At 37.7% G+C, this 20,394-nt stretch overlaps 1 protein-coding gene across 21 annotated transcripts in view; it reads left to right on the forward strand.

Moving 5' to 3' along the window:
* Positions 1 to 20,394, forward strand: part of TENM3 (teneurin transmembrane protein 3) — a 485,815-nt gene that overhangs the window by 373,897 nt on the left and 91,524 nt on the right. For all 21 annotated transcript variants that reach the window (XM_069855859.1, XM_069855863.1, XM_069855861.1 and 18 more), the window contains 2 exons: positions 7,521 to 7,643; positions 14,271 to 14,485. In XM_069855859.1, coding sequence (XP_069711960.1) covers positions 7,521 to 7,643; positions 14,271 to 14,485 — 338 coding nt within the window. The remainder of the gene's footprint in view (positions 1 to 7,520; positions 7,644 to 14,270; positions 14,486 to 20,394) is intronic.

The raw sequence follows: 20,394 nt of genomic DNA on the forward strand, positions 1-20,394 counted from the left end.
TGATAGGTATCACTAAGTTTTTCATAGGATGCTACGCTATATTCAGAATACAGGGTCAGAAACTTTTATATAATGTTTCTGGTGGCTAACCATTTGAAGGTGCTCCAAAGCATGTGCTTCTAAATGATTTTAAATTTAGACGTAACAGGCTTTTTGTTGACTTGAGAAGAGCAGTAATAAATAAAGAACTTGTCTTTATAACTTTTAATTCACTTTATTCAAAATTTTAATTAACTATTTTTAATTCACTATTTGATCTGCAGCAACATCCAAGGCATCCTATTATCTTTGAAAAAAGCAAATGAATGCAAATCACTGACAGTTGATTTGCACATCTTCTGGTCCACTCCAGGTCCTTCAGAATAAAATGGGTTTAGATTCTAATTATAGCTGCAAGAAAAATATATGGGAGATAATTTTAAAAAACCACTTCAATGTTCAAATAATTTCATTCGAAAATGTATTGCCAACAGGGAGATGAACTAGAAGATAATCCTTCAACAAGATTGAGCAATAATTGCAATTTGCTTAGTTTAAATTATAATCTTTTTGCATTGCTTTAAGTATAAATTATATTCACTTTTCCTTATGTGCAAGTGTGCATATATATTATTCTATTAATTCTAGGGAAGCAATTTAGCAAATCACAGTTTGAAAGCACCAGCACCCAGAAATACATAGCAGTTGCAGTCCTAGAAGATGAGTTCAGTATCTTAGCAAGGAGCTCATCTTCAAGCACATCTTCATGGATAATAAGACTTGATTACCATACCTTGTAACACACAGGGGAGAAAGGAAGGAGGCTCCCCAACATCGTTCAGTTCCTCTTGCCAGGTTTCCCCACAGTGTCGAGTTCTTTGTGATTATAAAACATACGCCATAGGCCTTATCTCCAGAGGTTTTGGGGAGATGCTTGCCGCTTAGAGATAGCCAGTGTTTTTTCTTTCTGCCATCTAATGTTAATTTTTCATCTGTACTTATTCTAAGAAGAGCTGGAGGAACACTGAAAGATGATTTCCCAATTCAGGCAACTGTTTCTGCTTCTTTCTGTTTAAAAGCATTCTTCTGTGTACTCCTATTCCTCTGAAATGCACTGTGTCACCTTTTGTTTACCAAATTCAGAATGGAAGCTGTTGAATTACTGGGACTTCTGACCAGTTACTTCAGAGATTTCAGACTCAAACTGCAGTTACCTCTCCAGTTACTGTAGGACTATTTCTGTGATAAAAGCCTCTGCTTATATCCACATGGCTTTGCTTATCCATCCTTGTCACCTGCATCTTTAATGCTTTTGCTTGCACAACTCACAGAGTGTTTGCTATGCCCTTTATTTTTCATATGAGCCACTTACAGTACTTGAAAAAAGATGTGGTTGATCCTGGTGTGTTACAACAGAGATGCCCTTGAATTTTGACCAGAACAATAAATAAGATTCTCTGGGTTTTTACTGCATATTGCTACTCTTTCCTACAGAAGAAAAAAAGAAAATTAGTCTTTCTTTCTTTCCAACAGCTAACATAAACCCTGTCATTGTATGTATTTTCAAATCCATGTCCAAATTTTGGTTTCTGTTCAAAGCTACATCCTGGATACTGGAGGATACTAACATCTGTGTAATTTCTTTATCCGCTGGCTGTCCCTGTCCTGTTACCATTCAGGTGTATGAGGAGAAAAAAAAAATACAGACAAACCTGTTTTTTGCTGAATGGAGAAACAGCTACATAAACTGGTTTTCTGTTACCATTCTTTTTTGTTCCTCTCATAACTTTGGCAGAAGAGAGCTGTGAGCCACTGAGCAAGGCAGTGAAGTGAAAGCACTCCCTAGTCGAATGCAGCAGGTAGTGTCAACTCTCACAGTTCTAATTCTGCCACATAGTTACATAAATTATCTGTCTCTCTTACCACCTACTAAAACAGGGACTGATCTCTTTTTGACTTGCTGGAGAAAGTCTCGAAGAGGGTTTTGAAGTGGTAATACAGTGTGTTTACTCAAGAACAAATTCCTTGAAAGGGAATGCATAAAGTACAGTGATACTAGCTTGAGAAAGGAGCGTGCAAGACATATGGGCTGGCAACATTAAAAGAATGAAGGGGCCTGATAGCAGCAGCTTCTTCCTGAAGCAGGCTATTGTAATATGTTTTACGCAGTGTAAAGTAGTCATAATATTTTTTCAAGTTTTTGCTGTGAAACATGTTCTTAGTGCTGTTTTAATTATTGAGTGGAAATGAAAGCCCTGTAGACTGATTACAAACAAAAATAACTAGACCTCAGTTACAGAGTGAGAGGTAGGATCAACCAAGCTTGAAAAAGCAGTTTAAGGTGGTTCAGAAACCCTTCAGTGAACCGTGTGGTGACAGATGGTAAGATTACCTGATAGCCTGTAACAAATTATAGCATTTTTGTGTTAACATCAATGCCACTGTAGGTATAAATGTAGTCCTTTAATCTGAGCTCTGAATCTTTTGAATATCGCAGTCCCTTTGGCATGTAGCACATTGCAGAAATATAAAGGGAGAGAGCAAAAGCCCAGCTGTTAGTTTGGTTACTTCTTGTGTGTTGGAGATTTGTTCTGGAGAATTCAGCCATATCCACCAGCACCACGCAGACACTGATGTTGTATTCATGCCAAGAACAGCACAGATTCTAGAGGACTTTCTCCTTTCTGATGCCTCTCCTTCCCATTCTGTTATAGAGGGAATGGAGTCCTCACCATTTTAACTATCTCCGCACTCTGAAGGCTGGCCAGAGTGCTGATAATTTAACCAGTTGCAGTACAAATACCAACTTAAACAATTCTATCAGTCCCAAGGTAAATTGCTATCATAACTTCAGCAAGTGAAGAAGATCTGTTGGTAGCTAGAGATTACTTTGCAGAATAGAGATGGGGACTGAAACAGCAGAATAGGCAGAGGATATCGTCATCTGTTTCTCTGCTTAAAATGCCATCCTGTTCCCCAATGGAGCAAATCATCCCAGTCTTGATACAAGTAAAAGGAGCCTTTTGTTAGGGTTGTGGGCACATTTGGAATTGTGACAACCTGTCCTTTCTCCCATCCCCTGAGGGTTCATCTATGCTTGCAGCCATGGGTTATTTGAGTTGAGTTGTGGTCCATGACCACAACTATCACAAGCCGTGTGCCTTCTGGTTAGAGGCATCTGGAATTCTCAGATAAGTCCTTGCTGCCATCAAAGATATGCTAGTATTGAAAGTTGTTCCAATGCTAGTACCCTACCCTCACAGATTTGGCAGACTTGGAACTAATTAATTACTCTTAGCAAGGATCTCTTGTCTTCGTTTTCATTGTATAAGGCCGAGCTAAATGGCAGTAGACTTGACCTGACAGGTAATATCCAGTCCAAAAAATCAAGAAACTGCTTAACATTAGATTTGGGACTAAAATAGCAGATGAGAATAGACAAATATATTTTGATTTATATGGTTTTTGCTTTAATTCTGCTTCATGTATCAAATTATTTATAGAAAGAGTTAAACCTATAAATTCTCTAAACATAGTAGAAAGAGCACTCTTACAGTCGTATCCCAGAAAGTCTTCATCCTTTTCTTGACCTGAGGAAAACAGAAATCAAACAAACATATACACCACTGCAGTCTGTTTGCATCATTCCCTGTCTGGAAATTCAGAACTAGTTCATAAGATTTGACTTGAAGATCTCATACCACCAGCTGAGGTGTGTTCTCAGTATGCAATTACCAGTGCCAGGTACTCCTTATGACACTTAGTGGGGGCATCAAGAATTTTTAACAAATGCCTCAAAGTTTGCCTGTATTTAGATGGCTGACTGAGAAGAAATCAGTCTTAATTGACATTGCCTGAATTTGTCTTTGTCAATTTACTCATGTATGCTGGTTTTGGCTGGGGTAAAGTTAATTTTCTTCATAGTAGCTCGTATGGGGTTACATTTTGGATTTATGCTGAAAACAGTTTTGATAATACAAGAGCGTTATTGTGGAGCAGTACTTACACAGAGTCTAGGCCTTTTCTGCTTCTCACACCACCCCATAAGTGGGCAGCTGCGGGTGCACAAGAAGTTGAGAGGGGACACAGCTGGGACAGCTGGCCCCCACCAATCAAGTGGATATTCCAGACCATATGACTTCAGGCTCAGTATATAAAGCCAGGGGAAGAGGAAGGAAGGGCAGGGGGAGTGGGGAGAATGGTTGGGGTGATGGTGTTTGTCTTCCCAAGTAACCATTTTGTGTGGTGGAGACCTGCATTCCTGGAGATCACAGAACACCTGCCTGCCCATGGGAGGTATGGAATAAATTCCTTGTCCTGCTTTGCTTGCGTGCACGGCTTTTGCTTTACCTGTAAAACTGTCTTTATCTTAGTCCATGAGTTTTCTCACTTTTACTCTCCTGATTCTCTTCCCTGTCCAACCAGGGATGGTGAGTGAGGAGCTGGCTGGTGCTTAGTTCCTGGCTGGGGATAAACCATAATACCGTATTCTTAAAGTTCCCCATCTCTAAAGAAATTGTACCTTGCATTTTGCTTCTGTATCAAAAGATATCATGTTATTCTCATGTGTTTGTAGTGAAAGGAGAATTCTCTAAATGTCATAGTCCTGTCTCAGAGAGATTACATAGTTGAATTATTTAGGGCATTAGTACACACTGTAAATGTTGGTCTGCTTCAGAAATATTCTGACACTGACAATCTGTGAAACACCTGCATATATCATAGAATCATGGAGTGGTTTGGGTTGGAAGGGACCTTAAAGATCATCCAGTTCCAGCCCCCCTGCCATGGGCAGGGACACCTCCCACCAGACCAGGCTACTCAGGGCCCATCCAGCCTGGCCTTGAACACTTCCAGGGATGGGGCATCCACAACTTATCTGGGCAACCTGTGCCAGCACCTCCCCATCCTCATCATGAAGAATTTCTTCATAATGTCTGATCTAAATCTTCCCCCTTCCAATTTAAAGCCATTCCCCTTTGTGGTATCACTCCATGCCTTTGTAGTGGTCCCTCCCCAGCTTTCCTGTAACCCCTTCAGGTACTGGAAGGCATCTATAAGGTCTTCCCAGAGCCTTCTATTCTCCAGGCTCAACAGCCCCAACTCTCTTAGCCTGTCTTCATAGCAGAGGTGCTCTGGACCTGTTCCAACAGTTCCATATCTTTCTTATGTTGGAGATTCCAGATTTTCATGTTGTCGCTTTAAACTTGGTGCTAGCTCAGTGTCAAAGTTGAGAGAGCAGTGGTATTTTGGGAGGATACAACTATTACTCTTACTCACCATCTTTGACAGTGAACTACAGAGGGACTCATATCAGTACAAACACAAGGAAAAGGTAATTGTCATTTACCTTGTAGTAACTATGGTTCTTTGAGACGTAATCAATATAGATCCCACAGTCTTTGCCTTTGAAGACTTCGAATTCCAGCTGTTTTGAATTATGAGGGAACGGCTAGAAGGTCTTGTGAGAGCTTCCCCTTCTGACCTCCCAGTGGGGCTTGAAGAGGCATAGGGCACGTGCATGCCAGCAGACAGAGCTGCTAATGATGTTCTAAGCTCATGTGTTTGGAGCGGATGTATGTCTAGAGTTACAAAAATGAATGTTTCTTTTTTTTTTCCTGAGAAGTATTAAAAGTGATAAGAAGCTAGCAAAGTTAGGAGAGGTGGTGTAGACCCCCAGGCTGAAGACAAGAGATGTACTGGGTTTGGATTGTGAAATATTTAGCTATTTGTAGTCTATCACTGCTGCCAGAGAAGGGAAGTAGCATAACAGATAGTAGAGTTTGACCCTAGGGATATTGATGAAATATATTAAAACAGATGCAATCATCAAATGATTAATACATAAATAAGAATTTCAGCTGAAGCAGGGCCAAAATAATAATGGCTAATTCTAGCAATATGCCAAAAATGGTTGTTGTCAGATTTATGGTTTAGCAAGAGATAGGAGGGGAAAAAAGAAATAAGGTTTTAGGGTCAAGGAACATTCTACATTATCAGACTTTGACAGGCAGTTTAAGGTCTGAGAAAGACGTGTAATAGTAGACTCAGAAACTTGGAACAATGAGAGTATGTCATCTATAGTGAGGATTTCAGTCTTTGAAGCGTTCAGTAATAGGTCTTCGGTTGCATTTTGGGGTTTTGTTTTGTTATGAATGAGGGGGAGGTTTAAGACAAAGACCTAGCATAGAGGGTCTTAATTCTGCAGAGTTCACTAGACAGTCTCCCTGACTAAACTTCCACTGATGCCTGTTCATCTTAAGTAAGGGTTGCCGTGGTCAATACAGTAAGAAAAGATCAGAGTTGAAACCAAAAGGGTTGTTTGTCATTAGGATAGAAGGAATGAATAAATTTACATCGGTTATAGTAGCTATCTGTTTCAGCAACAGAAGGAGCAGAAGCAGTGAGATACAGTGAATTATCTTCCTTGCGTTTTGCACTAATAATTAAAATACATTATTGCAGATATTTTTCCTGTTTATTTTTATTCCCAAGTAGCGCTGAAAGTCTGTTTCAGCTTTGGAGAGAATGCTGTACTGGAATCAGCAAACCTGTGTTATACATAATGCAAATTAGAGTAATTATGATGAAGTTAATTTTGATAGTATAATATAGTAATTGGAAGAGAAAGAAAAATACCATAGATAGATAGCAAGAAATTCCATGCATTTTGTGTATCACGATATAGCATTAAGATGATTTTTTTTTCCCCATGTTTTTGCTCTAAAAATTTAGACAGGGGATTCATTCATTAGTACAGGTGATAGCAAGGTTTCTTAAGTAGTTCTCCCTAACACCATGAAAGGTTGACTCTGTCTTTCCTAATTAGCTTAGCTAAACATTTTGAAACGTTATTACCTTTCTAATAAACATGGTTATGGAGAATTAAATAGTTCGGAAACCTAGCTTATACATTATCATTACCAGAGCAAAATACCCAAATGTCTTCATCTCTGCTAATGGTTTTGGCCTCATTCTGTAGAGTAGTGCAGGGAATGAACACAAGACTGATAGGTTGCACAGGGTGTTGGTGACAGCATAAAAAGGAGCATTCATATCTTAGCTTGGCCCTGAAACACCCGGAGCACCCTCCTTCCCCTCCTCTTGCACTGTTTCTTTTCACTTTCTGGATAACTAGGATGGATCCATCTGCTGCTGAAATAATTTATTTTAGTAGGTCATTGAGGAGCTCAGTTAAATGATTTGTCTCTTTAGAAGGATCAAAAATGAAAAAAGAGAAAGGGATATAATTACTGCCTATCCTTTTGAACATTGATTTGGGACCGGTAAAAGACTCAAAATGAGTCTGGTGAGCTTTCTGTCAACTGTGTTCACCAAAAGCACTGTATCATTAAAGGACAGTAGTAGTAATTGCTTAGTGCCATTGCTAAGTTGAACTATTAGTCTGTGAATGCTTGTTCCTGTAATTTAATTTTTTAATGTATGAGTTCCTATTCCACTTTGAAGCATGGAAAGCCATTATTTGTGAGATTTGTCATTGTGGTTAAGAGCATCAAATAACCTATATCCTTTACCACCAGCAATGCATCTGTTTGGCCTCAACTGGCAGTTGCAGCAAACTGAAAATGATACATTTGAGAATGGAAAAGTGAATTCTGATACTGTGCCAACACATCCTGTAACAGTACCTGCTGGAGAAAACGGTAAGTGAAACATGCACAAATTTCTCTTCTTCTTTCAGAGCATTTCCTTTCTTCATGTCTTATTTACATCACCAGACTTGAACAGTTGTCCTCGAAAACATTGTATTTTTAATGGGTGTACAAAGCATTTATACATAATAGTAATTATGAATAGAGATGTAGATGTTAAAGAGGAGTTATATTTCGACTGAGAAGTGTGCACCACTCCTCCTGCTGAGCATGTGAAGGGAGAGATGAATCCTGGGTGATAATGTTGATCTTACTGGGAATGCTGGCTGTCAACCAGAATTCCTCACAGGAATTTACATCAATGCTTGGTAAGAATATAAAAGCTCTCATCACATCCAAGGAAGCAGAACTTCCATTTACTCTAAAGTCTTTGATAATGTAATGATTGTTGTGGGTTCTTCAGAGGTAGCAACATGGTGCTGAGGCTGGCTCAGACCGTCCTGCCAGAGAGCCTTGAGTGGCTGAGGTCTCATGTTGAAGAAATGGCCACAACAAAGTCAGGAATGCTGAGGTGAGGCCAGGGAGCCTGCAGTGAGAGGGCATTCCATGTCATAAGGGAGACTTGATACAAAGGTTTAATCTTTGGGAGTCCAAACAAGCTCTGGATGGTTTTCAGATGAGAACCTTATCTGTGACGGGGGTTCATAATCTGTTCTGAAGAGTCAGCCCCAGAAAAGGCATTGTAGGGAGGTTTTGTATATTTTCAAAGCTTCTCCTAGCTGTATGTAGAAGGGAACTCATGACCAAGGAACTTCCTATGGCATGATGGTCTTGCTATGGAGTGGCTTGTGTTTTTCTCTACAGATAATAATGGTTTCTTCTTCTTTTTTCAATTTCTCTCTGCAATTTAATAGGTTATATATAATATGTTAATTTCTTTTCTCTAAGTGTCTAGTATTTCATATTGTGTTTGAATCATCTAACCAATATGGGGGGAACCATCACAAAAAGTGTATCAATTTTATTGCAGGAGCTTTTAAAATACAAACCACATAAAGGGGTTGTTTTTTATTGACTTTTTTCATGTTGCCCTTTAAAATTCTCAAAACATTTAAGAGCCTGTGCACTTTTGGCTAACAGAGGCTTTAAAATCAATAGGTTTTGAATGGAAAACTTGATTTAAATGGTTGATGAATGCGGTGTTTGCTTCATTACACAAAAATCCATTTTCCCTTTCACAAGGTAGAGCTGACCTCCTTACCACTGAGGAGGTGGAAGCATCTGCCAGCAGTTGACATCTTGAAAATTTTTCAAGTTATCACAGCTCCCAGTCATAGAAAAGATACAGCTCGGTTCGTTCTTTTTGTCATCTTTGTAAGCGTATGAAACTTCTCCAATAGGACTTCTTTTTTTCATTTCCTTTACCTTACTGCCTTTTTCTTGCATTAGATATTCATTATCTCTTTCTGTGTTCTTACTTGTTTTGAATGAATAGCAACAAAACTACTGTATGTTTAATGAATATTGATGCTGCAGTGACAGCTCATCATCCTGTTTTCTTCTGCCCTCAATAGCCACTATACTTTCTTGCATAAAATATATACATATGTTTTTAAATACTTTATAAATTATTTTTTCCCTTGATCATTTTTAATTTTTTAGTTTTACAAATTAAAATCTTATACTTTGCCTCAAAAATAAAAGGAAATAACAAGTATATCAAATGCCAGTTCTGCTTCCTTATGTCCCTAAGTACTGTACCGGAGAACAGGGTTAATTCTATCCTCTGTTAAAATGCTGTCCTCTGCAGAATATGTAGGTGGTCATTCATCAGCATACATCAATACTAAACAGGCAGACCAGAGAAAACACATTTTAAGCCACAAAAGGATGGTTAAGCAGAAGGGAAAGTGTAATGTCTAGATGTGAAATTTAAGGAGGGGAACCCTATACTGTCATAGTAGTTAATGAAAACCTTAAGCCTTAATTTGAGTGCTTCAGCAGAGTCTTGGTTTGGATACTTCAGTAGCTAAACAACATTCAGTGCTGCCCCTCTTTAGCCCCCAGTAATATCTTGGTAGTCTGATTCAGATGGGAGAAAATTCTGCATTACATAGGCCAGGCATTTTCTTTCACCCTCTCTCCTCTAAACTGGATAATCCTGAGCCTGCTTTGGTCAATAGCCACTGTGTCCTAGATCTCAGGTATTCATTTGCCATTCAGAGATACAGATACTTCGTGCGATGAATTAGCAAAGCTTAAACTTGACAATGCATCCTTATGACCTCTGAAGAAAATTCAGCCGTGGTTTACCTAGAAATAGCCAGTCCTAAATTGACGTTAAATGCATATGGAATAGTACTTAAAAGGAAAGTGTTTGTTAGGTGAAGGTTGACTCTTTGAAGAAGCCTTTTCCAGAGGCTTTTTGTTTGTGTCTTCTGTGGATTTCTTCCCCTCTCCCAGTGCTTCTCTCTATATGAACAGTAAACTGCTGATAACATATTACCTGCTTATCTAGACAGGCATGATTCAAGGCTGCATAAGGAGGCATAAGAATGTGGTTTTCCTATGGATATGATGAATTTTATAAGACATTGCAGTAATTTATAAGCCCTGCTTAACCAAACACAAACATTTACTTGAGGTACATCAGTGTTTTATCTGTTTTTGTAAGTACACGATAGTGGGGAAAAAAGGGGTTAAAAAGCAGAGCTTGTTTAACCATTGTGTTCTAGTAGTTGGTCACATCTCACATGTTGCTGATTTTATTTTATGTCATATAAAATCTATGTGCAATTCAGAAATACGTTATAATAATAAATGCTTAATTGCAGATATTTAAAAAATGCAAGAGAAGAAATAAGTGAATGAGAAAAGGGACTTTTCTTTTGGCTTATGTCAATGCAGTTTTTGAAATTCTACTCATTAAAATACATTGTATTTGCTTTAACAGATACGGATTGAGGGGTTTTTTTCTTGTTTACTGTATCTTATGTAATTAAATGTGTAGTAACTTCTTAATTAGATGTTATGTTGGGGTTTTTTCTAAGATGCTATGTTTTTAAGGAATATTTTGAATCTATTTTGTAAAATGATTGTTGTAGAAGAACGTATAGCAAATGTCTCTCACAAAAAGGTCTGAATGCAAGGTTACTCAGTGGAATGGGAGAACGTGCTAGTGACGATCTGTAAATCCAGCCTTGCAACCTAATATTCTAGCTAGTACTGCCTTTGAAGGATGGAAAATGATATTATGTGTGACACTGTACAGCAATTACTGTTGAGCATTTTTGTGGTTTGGTTGTGCATTCATTTTTATTCAATGTTGTAGATACTCAAGTTATTCACAGTGTATCTTGTGTTTTAATCTACAGAATGTTTGCAAATAAGGAAACAGTCTGGCTTCATGTCATTTTAGTGATACTTGTGATTTATTTTTCTGGTATAATAGTTAAATATTGTTTATTGCTCTAGATATTTGTTTAGCTCAGGATTTTGTCCACCCTGACTTCACATAGTCCAAATACTATTTGCAAATGTTAAATATAACAAATATTTTACTTATTAATTAGGCATAATGCATTGGATTAACAGTATCATCAATGCATCATATAATGATTGTATATGTTAAATAGTGTATGATATAGCAGATTAATGTATTTTGTGAGTTAAATAATGGTGTGTATAGTTGTGTAAGTACAAATCATGATATAAATATTTTTCACCTATAAATATTTTTATATGTTTGTGTTATTGTCTTCTGGGAAGGTTCTGTGAAAGAACAAATTTTCGGGTAGAAAAGAAGTATAGTGAAAGAGAATATATTCTGGAGGCGAGGTATTTCTAAAATTTGGATTCTTTGGACTTTTAGGTCATTATGGAATTGTTTGAATGAATGTGACATTTCATATTTTGATTTGAAGCTATGTATAAGAAGTGTTACTGTTTAGGAAGTGAAAAGGAAATTACGACACTATTAAGATTTTTCTTTTGCCCATTGAGATAGAACAGGTAACAAAGAATAATTAATGCCCTATTTTTAGGAGGGCAAACAATTAGTGATGATTTTGAGAGAGGTAGTGTGGCATTAAAGGGTCATGTGGCGACAGGGTAAAACTACCTTTTTTTTTGGTGAAGAAAACGAGTCCATGGGATCATTATCTCCTAAGGATAAGTGCTGAAGCCCAATAACGAGCACTCCTGGCAAGTTGGTCAAAATATCTAATAAAGTGCACCTGCTCAAACTAGCTAGTTCATCTTTTCAGTAGTAAGAGGTAGTTGTTTTTCATTTCAAATGTAGAAATACAAGAAGCTACAAATCAATACTGCAAACAAATGTTTATTGTTTAGTGATTACCAGTCATCAGTGTGTGAATTTATACAACACAACATGCTTAAATTTGAAGGAAGTAGTAAGAAGCAAATGCTTAAATAAACTGAAATAGTGAATACAGATCCATCTTCTAAAATAACATATGAATATTGTGAAAGGTTAAATCCAAAGTTAGAAAAACTTAAAACTCATCCTGAAAAGTGTAAAAAAATGTTTTCTCCAAGATCAGATATTTCGCTGTCTCTTCTCAGCAGAAAACTGATCAATGTGATGATCCCGTAAGTGAGACATTTTCAGTGACTGCAACAGCATTGTGGCACAGCTCTGATGATGGTACAAGCCCCTGCTCAAGGCCTCTCAGTAGTGCTTTGGTCCCTGTTTAATTCAGTAGCAGTCTCTCTGTTCATCTTGGATGCACTAAAAGTGGTGAGGATCAATTGTGACCTCACCTGGCATTTCAGATTTTAATCTAGTTTTTTAAAGTCTAAATGTTTGCAAAAAGGTTTATGTCACTTTGTTCCATCAAATGATGAATAACGTAGAGTTTGATCATAAATGACAGGGCAGCAACAGTGTTGTCAGTTCTTCAGAATGCTTGTACATAAACAAGTCAGCATCACTTGAACATGCTTATAACATTCAGATGGGTTTAGTTAAATCTTTCTAATAGACTAGCTGCTGCAACAAAAAAGATTATAAATTGGTGAAAACACAGTGGACTGTAAGATTGTAACTACAGTTCCATTTTCCTTTATATTGCTTCACTCAAGGCTCACTTTAATATGTCAACTGCTTAAATTGCTGCATTGCTTGCTTACTCCAGAGCTGACATGTTGGTAAGCAAGTACTTACACGCATCTTTCCATCTTAGTCTAGATTTGATAGTGCTGAATCCATTGGATCAAAGTAGGCTTTGACAATGGCACTGATTTCCAAGACTGTTTATGTCCAGCTACACAGCATGGAGTGAGTAACTGAATTTCACACCTGAGTTTTTGGGCTCAGACAGACTTGAATCAAACTCACCTAAACCATCCCACATTGTAAAGCTGGGTGTTGACAGTTTATGCAAATCACTACTTCAGTGCATCACTCTAAATTCTGTTTCCTATGAATCTGGCAGGTAGAAGACACTACCATAGCCAAACCACAACATGTTTGCTGATGAGCTTTGAGAAAGGTTTGTAATCTCCTTGATTTAGTGTGTGCCCTTGCGCCAGTGTGCACTGTGGAGATCTTGGAGCTATCACAGACCTGTGCTGAACATAGCATCCAGCCCAGTGCCTTGCAGGGTCATCAGCTTGGGCTGGAACAATTTTACCTCCTTCATTTATTTGATGGTGGTTCACCAGCATGGCACAGAGCTTTGTAGATTGGATGATACTGTTCTGTACTCCAGCTGCAGTGTAGATTCAATCTCAGTTGCATGTGCTCAGTAGTCCATTTTTTTGGTGTTAGCATTTGACATCACGTGTCTTTTACATTTTAGCATCTTCTTTGATGCTTCTGGGCATTTCCAAGCCATTATCACTGGCCTCGTAAGGCTAACTGATAGTTGTACAAATGCTTTATAGAGAAAAATCATTAATGGCCTTCAGTGATATGTTCTTATTCCTAGTAATTGCCCTGCAGGAAAATACATATTCATGATATAGAAAACAGTTAAAGTACCAGACTTTGACATGCTTTTATGTGTTTTATTCAGAAGACAGTGTGGACAAGGAGGTGATAATAAGCTTGGGGCTAAGACAGGGGAGTGTAGAGGATGTAGGCATTACGGGGAGTGAAGGCATAAATGAAGACATAAGGACATAGGCACAGCAAAGCAAGAAACATTGCCTTTCTGTTTGGGGAAGGCACAAAAGAAGCCCCCAAAAATAGGAAACCAGAGCTGTAGACATTGTTAGTATTGTATAAACACTGTGATATTTAGTGTAGGTAGGACTGTATATTTGTTCTCTTGACTACTTATGTTTTTGTAGCTATTATTCTTAAAATCTGTGTGCTGCATTCCCTTTTATCTGGATTTTTTTTTGCTGTGAGGCTTTGGGATGGAAAAAAACATTAAAACTCTTGGGGAAAAAAAATGAATAGCTTATTGTAGATCCTAAACCAGCTTTCATAACAGTAGTGCTTAGGGAAGTTACAGTATTTTTACTTGGTAGGTATTTGTGGTATCTTTGCCTTTTTATTTCCAAATCAGTGAATTCCCTGGGATCTTACAAGAGATTGTCAGGTAACATTTTTTTCTGTGGTGATTGTAAATATTTGATGTTTAAATGAAGGATGACTGAAAGCAAGAGAAGACTACTAATTTTTGATCTCTTATTACTCTAACCTGTCAGGAAAATTAGGAGGATTTGCACAAGAGAACAACACTATAGATTCTGGAGAACTTGACATAGGCCGAAGAGCAATACAAGAAGTTCCCCCTGGGATTTTTTGGAGATCACAACTCTTCATTGATCAGCCACAATTTCTAAAATTCAATATATCCCTTCAGAAAGATGCGTTGATTGGAGTATATGGCCGAAAAGGCTTACCACCTTCACACACTCAGGTGAGAACTGCTTGCATTAGGAGTAGGATATGTTATTCAAAATTGTGAGCTTGTATCTTTTGTATCTTTTTTCTTTCTCAGGATTACATCCTTTTCCATTTTGCTGATTTTTACTTTTTCTTTTTGTACTTTATTGATCTCATGTGATGTCCAAAACATTTATAATGCTGTAAGTGATGGTATCTAAAATGAGGAGGAGGGGATTCTTATTTATGAACTGTTCTGAATGCCATGATCAATGATGATGCTTCAGATATGGAGTTGTTTCATGCAGAATCTACAGGTACTTTTTTTTTTCGTGGTCTATAGACATATCTTTAAAAAACTAAGCAAACTAATAGAGCATCATAAGGCCACACATGTGGTCAAGAGTGCCTGACAAAGAATTGGCTGAATTTCCAAGCAAGACAGTTTTTAAGGAAATTTCAGTTTGTTCTGCAGGCAAATGCTACAGTATTTACAGCATAGAGTATCGCTAAATAAATGCATAAGAAAAAAAAAGTTATACATGTCTATGAAGATACAGTGAACTTTGATTATAAAAGCATCAGTCTTCACAAGGAATTTAGTGTCTTGAAACTTTGTTCTTAAGCGTCCCAGAGGTTTTATTCTGCTCCAGCCTTCAGAGTGATTTTAATGAGACTTTTTATTACATATGTTCATTGCCTGGTAACAAACAAGAACTTTTTATCCATTGTTATAGAAAAAAATAAGTATAAAACAATAAATAGTCTTCTGGATTGTCAGGAGAAAGGGAGAATCATTGTCTGAGATGGTATTTGAGAATCAATTCTATTCAGATTTTAAGACTTAAGACCCTCGTAGTTTAGATTTCTTGCAGGTGAATATTTATTCAAGTGCTGGCTCTGAACTGTTGTTCCACTTGACAAGGGAGTTGAGCTCACGCTCTTCTGCCTCATTTAGAGAATTATGCAACATCTTAATGGGTTTTGTTAAAATATATTGATTTCCTCTGGACACAACTCTCAGTATATCAGCATAATAGAATACTTGGAATGAAGCTTGAATGATTAGGCTTGATACACAATTGCAACAGCTAATCCATAACTGCAAAATTCAAACTTATTTTTAATCCCACATTTTTTATTTGCGTTCTACTGCACTATTTAAATTTATTTCATTTTTTTCTTCAGGCATAACTTTTAAAATACTTAGATCATAGAAATATTGCTAATTATATCACATATTTAGCAATCGCAAACCACAGAGGAAGAATTGGGGTCAGCAAAGGAGTTTCATGCAGCCAAAATCAGAGTGTTACATTAGGTTTATTTTTCTGTTTAGTTTCCATTAAACTACAAACAATTTTCTGAACACTGAAAATGCACTTATGTTTATTTAAAAATTTGATCCTCATAAAACGGATTAAATGGATTTTCTTCAAACCTCCACATATGAACACCCACCCTTAGGGCTGACAACAAGCATGAGAAATTCTAGATGAAAGAAAATTGATTCAGAAAGTTATCAGCCATTGAAAATAGGGGTTTGGAATACAAATGCCATCTCAATGATAACAATAATGACAGGAGCTAGGGGAATACACCTATGGCAAGAATGAATAAAGCTAAAGGAGCTGATCTGGACTGTGCATTTATATGAGAAGTTATGGAAGTAGATATGTCTATGAAAAATTATCCGTCCTTGAATCCTCATCCTGACAAGATAGAAATAGGGGTGCCCTTTATCTGAATACTCAGGAAAAGGAGATAACTAAATCTGTTTCCTGTCATCTGTGTTACACAGATGTCTTTCCCTTTGGATTTCTACTATCCAAATGCATATTCACGTTTAAGTATGATAAAACAGAAAATCATATGCAAATCCTGCTACTATATTTTCTGTAGTTTCTGTAACGTTTTGGATATATTGTTCCCATGATATAGGTCAAGCTCTCTTGTCCTATTTTTGCCTGGGATATAATTAGAGTATTTTTTACAAACAATTTGACTAGCACTTGATACCTTGAAAACTTAGGCACGCTTAGTTATCAGTGCCCTAGTGAACTTCTAGGGCTGCTGAAGATTCCCAAGAGTGCGGGATCATCAGAATGTTTATCTGGCCTTGAACCCAGCAACGGCTGGTTTAGGTGCCTGAGATAAGGCATCTATATAATCTCCTAAAAGGGCAGTTGCAGTCAGTGGTTGATGGGGGTGGGAGGTTCACGGGGTGTGCCTTGTGCTCCTGCACTTGGGTTAAAAATGAAATAAAGTAGTTCTCAACAGTTTAGGCCTTTCTGCAACAAAGTCCTAATCACAGGATTTTGATGAAGACACAAACCTGTACCAGTAAAACATTATTTTGCCAAAGTACCTTATGTAAACTAAAGAAGGTATTTGTGCAAAAAAACATTTAATGAAATAGAATACTGAGGGTTTGGAAGCATAAATAAGTTCGTTGTTTTCTCACTTCCCCTAACCCTTGTGGCTTGCACTGACAAAAGTTATTAACTGCAAGCCAGACATAGGTGGCAGGGACAGACTAACAGCTAGTTCTGGGCTTCACTGCATCCTTCCTTCAGATGAGGCAGCTTACTCGTGTCATAGGAGCATATTAGAAGAACACATGAATATCCACTCTGGGTCTGATCAAAGGCCCGTCTAGCCTATATGTGATGGCGGCCGTTTGCAGATATATAGAGATTAATATAACAGCATACAGATTTCTTCCTAAAATACACTCGGCCTCCAGCATTTTAAGGCTGACGGACTTCCTGAGTCAAAGGTGCTGCCGTTGTATTTTGCAGCCTTTGATAGATTCTTATTTCCTGTGAACTTGCCTAGTCACCTTTGAACCTATGGAAGCTTTTAGCATCCGTGACATTTGCAGAAGGAGTTTCACGGTTTAACTACATATCTCACTCCATATTCTTCAGTGTCTTTTCAGGCAGCCTCCTAATAGCTTTAATGCAACACCCTGTTGGTAGTGTTTTGGAAGAGGCAGAGCAGAATTTCTCACCGCTTTCTTCTCCGTGCCACCCCTGATTTATAGATCGCTTAATGTCCTCAATGAGTTGTATTTTTTCCAGTCTGTTTCGTCATTCTTTGTATGAGAGCTGCTTCAGTCCTTTGATCATCCTTGTACTTGTCTGAATGCTTTCCAGTTTTACTGCAGCATTTTCAAGGTGGGGAGACCAGAACAGCACAGAATGTAGCAGATTTTTAACTATGATGGTTTTATACAAAGCCTTAATGGTGTCTGCTTGTTCTTTTTAAATTGTAGATCTGCTGTTTCCATAGATCTGTCTACCATAGCTCTAAGATCTTGTCCCAGAATGATAAAAGTTGGCTCAGAGCCCATCTTTGGATGTGTAAAGCTGGGGTTGCTTCATGAGGACTTTGAAAAGTAGTATCTCACCCATATATATCACTTCATGTCTGCATCTCCTGAATGCTATCTGCCCTTATCTTAGTCACAGAGTGACAAGTGCTAATAACAAAATTTATGCAAATGAGCAACTGCTGCCTGTTTCTCAAGCAGTAGTACTTGAATTTTCAGATCTTAAGTTAAGTAATAGAGAACTGATTACTACCTGCACTCTGCTAGGACTTGTAAAGTTTCCTTACCAACTGTCCCCCTCCAATATCTTTGCTTATATGCCTATGACACCATACATCAGTACCTTCTTTAGCTCTCTCCTTAACAGCTGCGGTGTTTCTATGAAAGTCTTCCTTCTCTCCATATCACCTTTGGATATAATGCAAAACTTGCATATTACATTTACCAGGTTGTCCTCCACTTCTCTCTCAGATCATTTGCCTGTTTAGCCACCTCTTTTTCTATCCAGTTAATACCAGACAGTGAGTAAGAGGAAACTGGAGTCTCTCTTTCCATAGTGGTACAACCGCTGATGCCAATTATCTTACCTCTACAAGGTATATAATGAAAGTATGATAGAAATGAGCTTGGTGTAGATCTCAAGAGATCTTTAGGTTTACGCCCACGTCTTGTAACAGGATGGACTGTACCTAAACTGCTCCAATTAGTTGCTTAGCATTTCATCATAAATAACAGAATGCAGCAAATTTAATTCTTCTTCTGCTCCATAATCCAAAACAGTAGGGATATACCATGTATACCATGTAGGAAAAGGTTTGATGAGTTGTAATTGGGACAAGATTTTTGTTTGTGTTTCTGTATGCTCTTTAGGTACCAGAATCAGTCGCAAGACCAGCCACTATGTGTGTGTCACAAAATGATCTGAGATGCATAGTTCTCTTTTTCTGGGGAATCATAAATAAATCAACCAGAAATAATTGACGGTGGCTGTCCACTCAAAACCCAATCAATGTGAGCTTGAAAGTCTTTGTGACACTTTCTAAAAATGTCAGTTCCATTGCAGCCACAGAATCAATATGTTTATTTAAAGAGACTTTAAGAGTAAAAAAGACTTTGTTTTAAAGCAAGACTGAATAAAGTTGTAGGGCAAATCAGCACATTTAGATTCAATATAAAGATAATTAGTTTATCCTCATAGGAGGAAAATAAAATTAGTATGGTTTTTGCTTATGAAGATAGTTGTTTTCCAGTCTGTTTCTGTTATCATGTCCTTAATATAAAAACCTAGCCTTTAAAAGGGTTAAGATCAATTATTGGTTTTTTGCTGGAGGACAGGCTGAACAGTAAATTCTCCTCTATATGGCTTTTAAAACATAGTCTAAAATGGTGTTCTGATAACGGCATCTATCTTTATTGCATTTCAAATACAAAATCATTAATTATACCTTGCTTGTTAGCCATTAGTATACTCTTTGAGGTCAATCAAGTACTGCAATCACTTGTTCCTGTATCAAAAATACAGTTTTCATCTCAAGTTGTCCTACAAAAAATGGTCCTTTGCCATATAAAAGTTACAGTGTCACTCCTAATGCCTATAGATGACTTGTTAAAACTTAGAACTCCCTGAGATTTCTCTTTTTTACAATATTAGTACAAAATGCAACCAGAAAGAAGTATTCCTGAGGCAGACAGGAGGCAAAAAAAAAACCCCACAACTAAAATTGTTTTTCTCTCTCGCACAACATAAATATTTAATTCTCTGACAAATGAGAATGTTGAATGGTTTTGAATAATTGGTGCTTTCCCAAAACGGTTACATTTGTTTTCGTGTGGTGCTGCACATACATTCAGAGTGACAACATTCCAAGGTACTGGCTTCTGCACATCCTAATCATGTTGTGTCCTATTCTGCTGGAAAAGTGTCTCAAGTGTTGATAGAGGTATATTAACTATGCATTTCTTTTACATCCCTAATGGTAGGAAGTTAATTCTGGCTGCTGAGGAGGAACATTCTTAAAATAGTCATGAATTTTAGCCTGCAATTTCAAGAAAAGAATGTTAGTACTTAAACCCTTGTTCTGGGACAAAGGCTATCACATTTTCTGTTGCCCTGGGAGCAGGTTCTGAAGGTCACAGGTCAGGGTGTAAAACCACTGATTCTCTGGTCCCAGTAACCAGTGTTATCCTAGCTGAGGTGAATCAGCGGTTTCACGTACTGGCCTTTACTTTAACAGGCAGTGGGTAATTCCATTTGAGAGAGATCTCCAGCATGTGGAAAGATTGAAGGTTTATGTGTCACAGTTCACCTCATAAAATGAACATGTGTCAGAGTAAAAGCGAAACTGTGAGCAGACTCAGCAGGGAGAGCAGAAACTCTGTACCACAAGCAAGAATGCACTTTAATTTTCCTGCCTGTTTAATTTTCCTATATACACATTGATCTTTACATGATAAATGTGCAGAAGACGTCTTTCAAGCTGTGCGAGCAGGCTCCCAGGTATTGTAAATCAGTGCAGGGCCTGGAGCAAATTTAGCCCTACAGGTGCTATTAGCATTAGTTAAGATTAACATGCATGAAACCTTGTGTTGTGAGGTTGCTTGTTGCACTA

The sequence above is a fragment of the Phaenicophaeus curvirostris genome, chromosome 4 (assembly GCF_032191515.1).
Source record: "Phaenicophaeus curvirostris isolate KB17595 chromosome 4, BPBGC_Pcur_1.0, whole genome shotgun sequence".
NCBI lineage: Eukaryota > Metazoa > Chordata > Aves > Cuculiformes > Cuculidae > Phaenicophaeus > Phaenicophaeus curvirostris.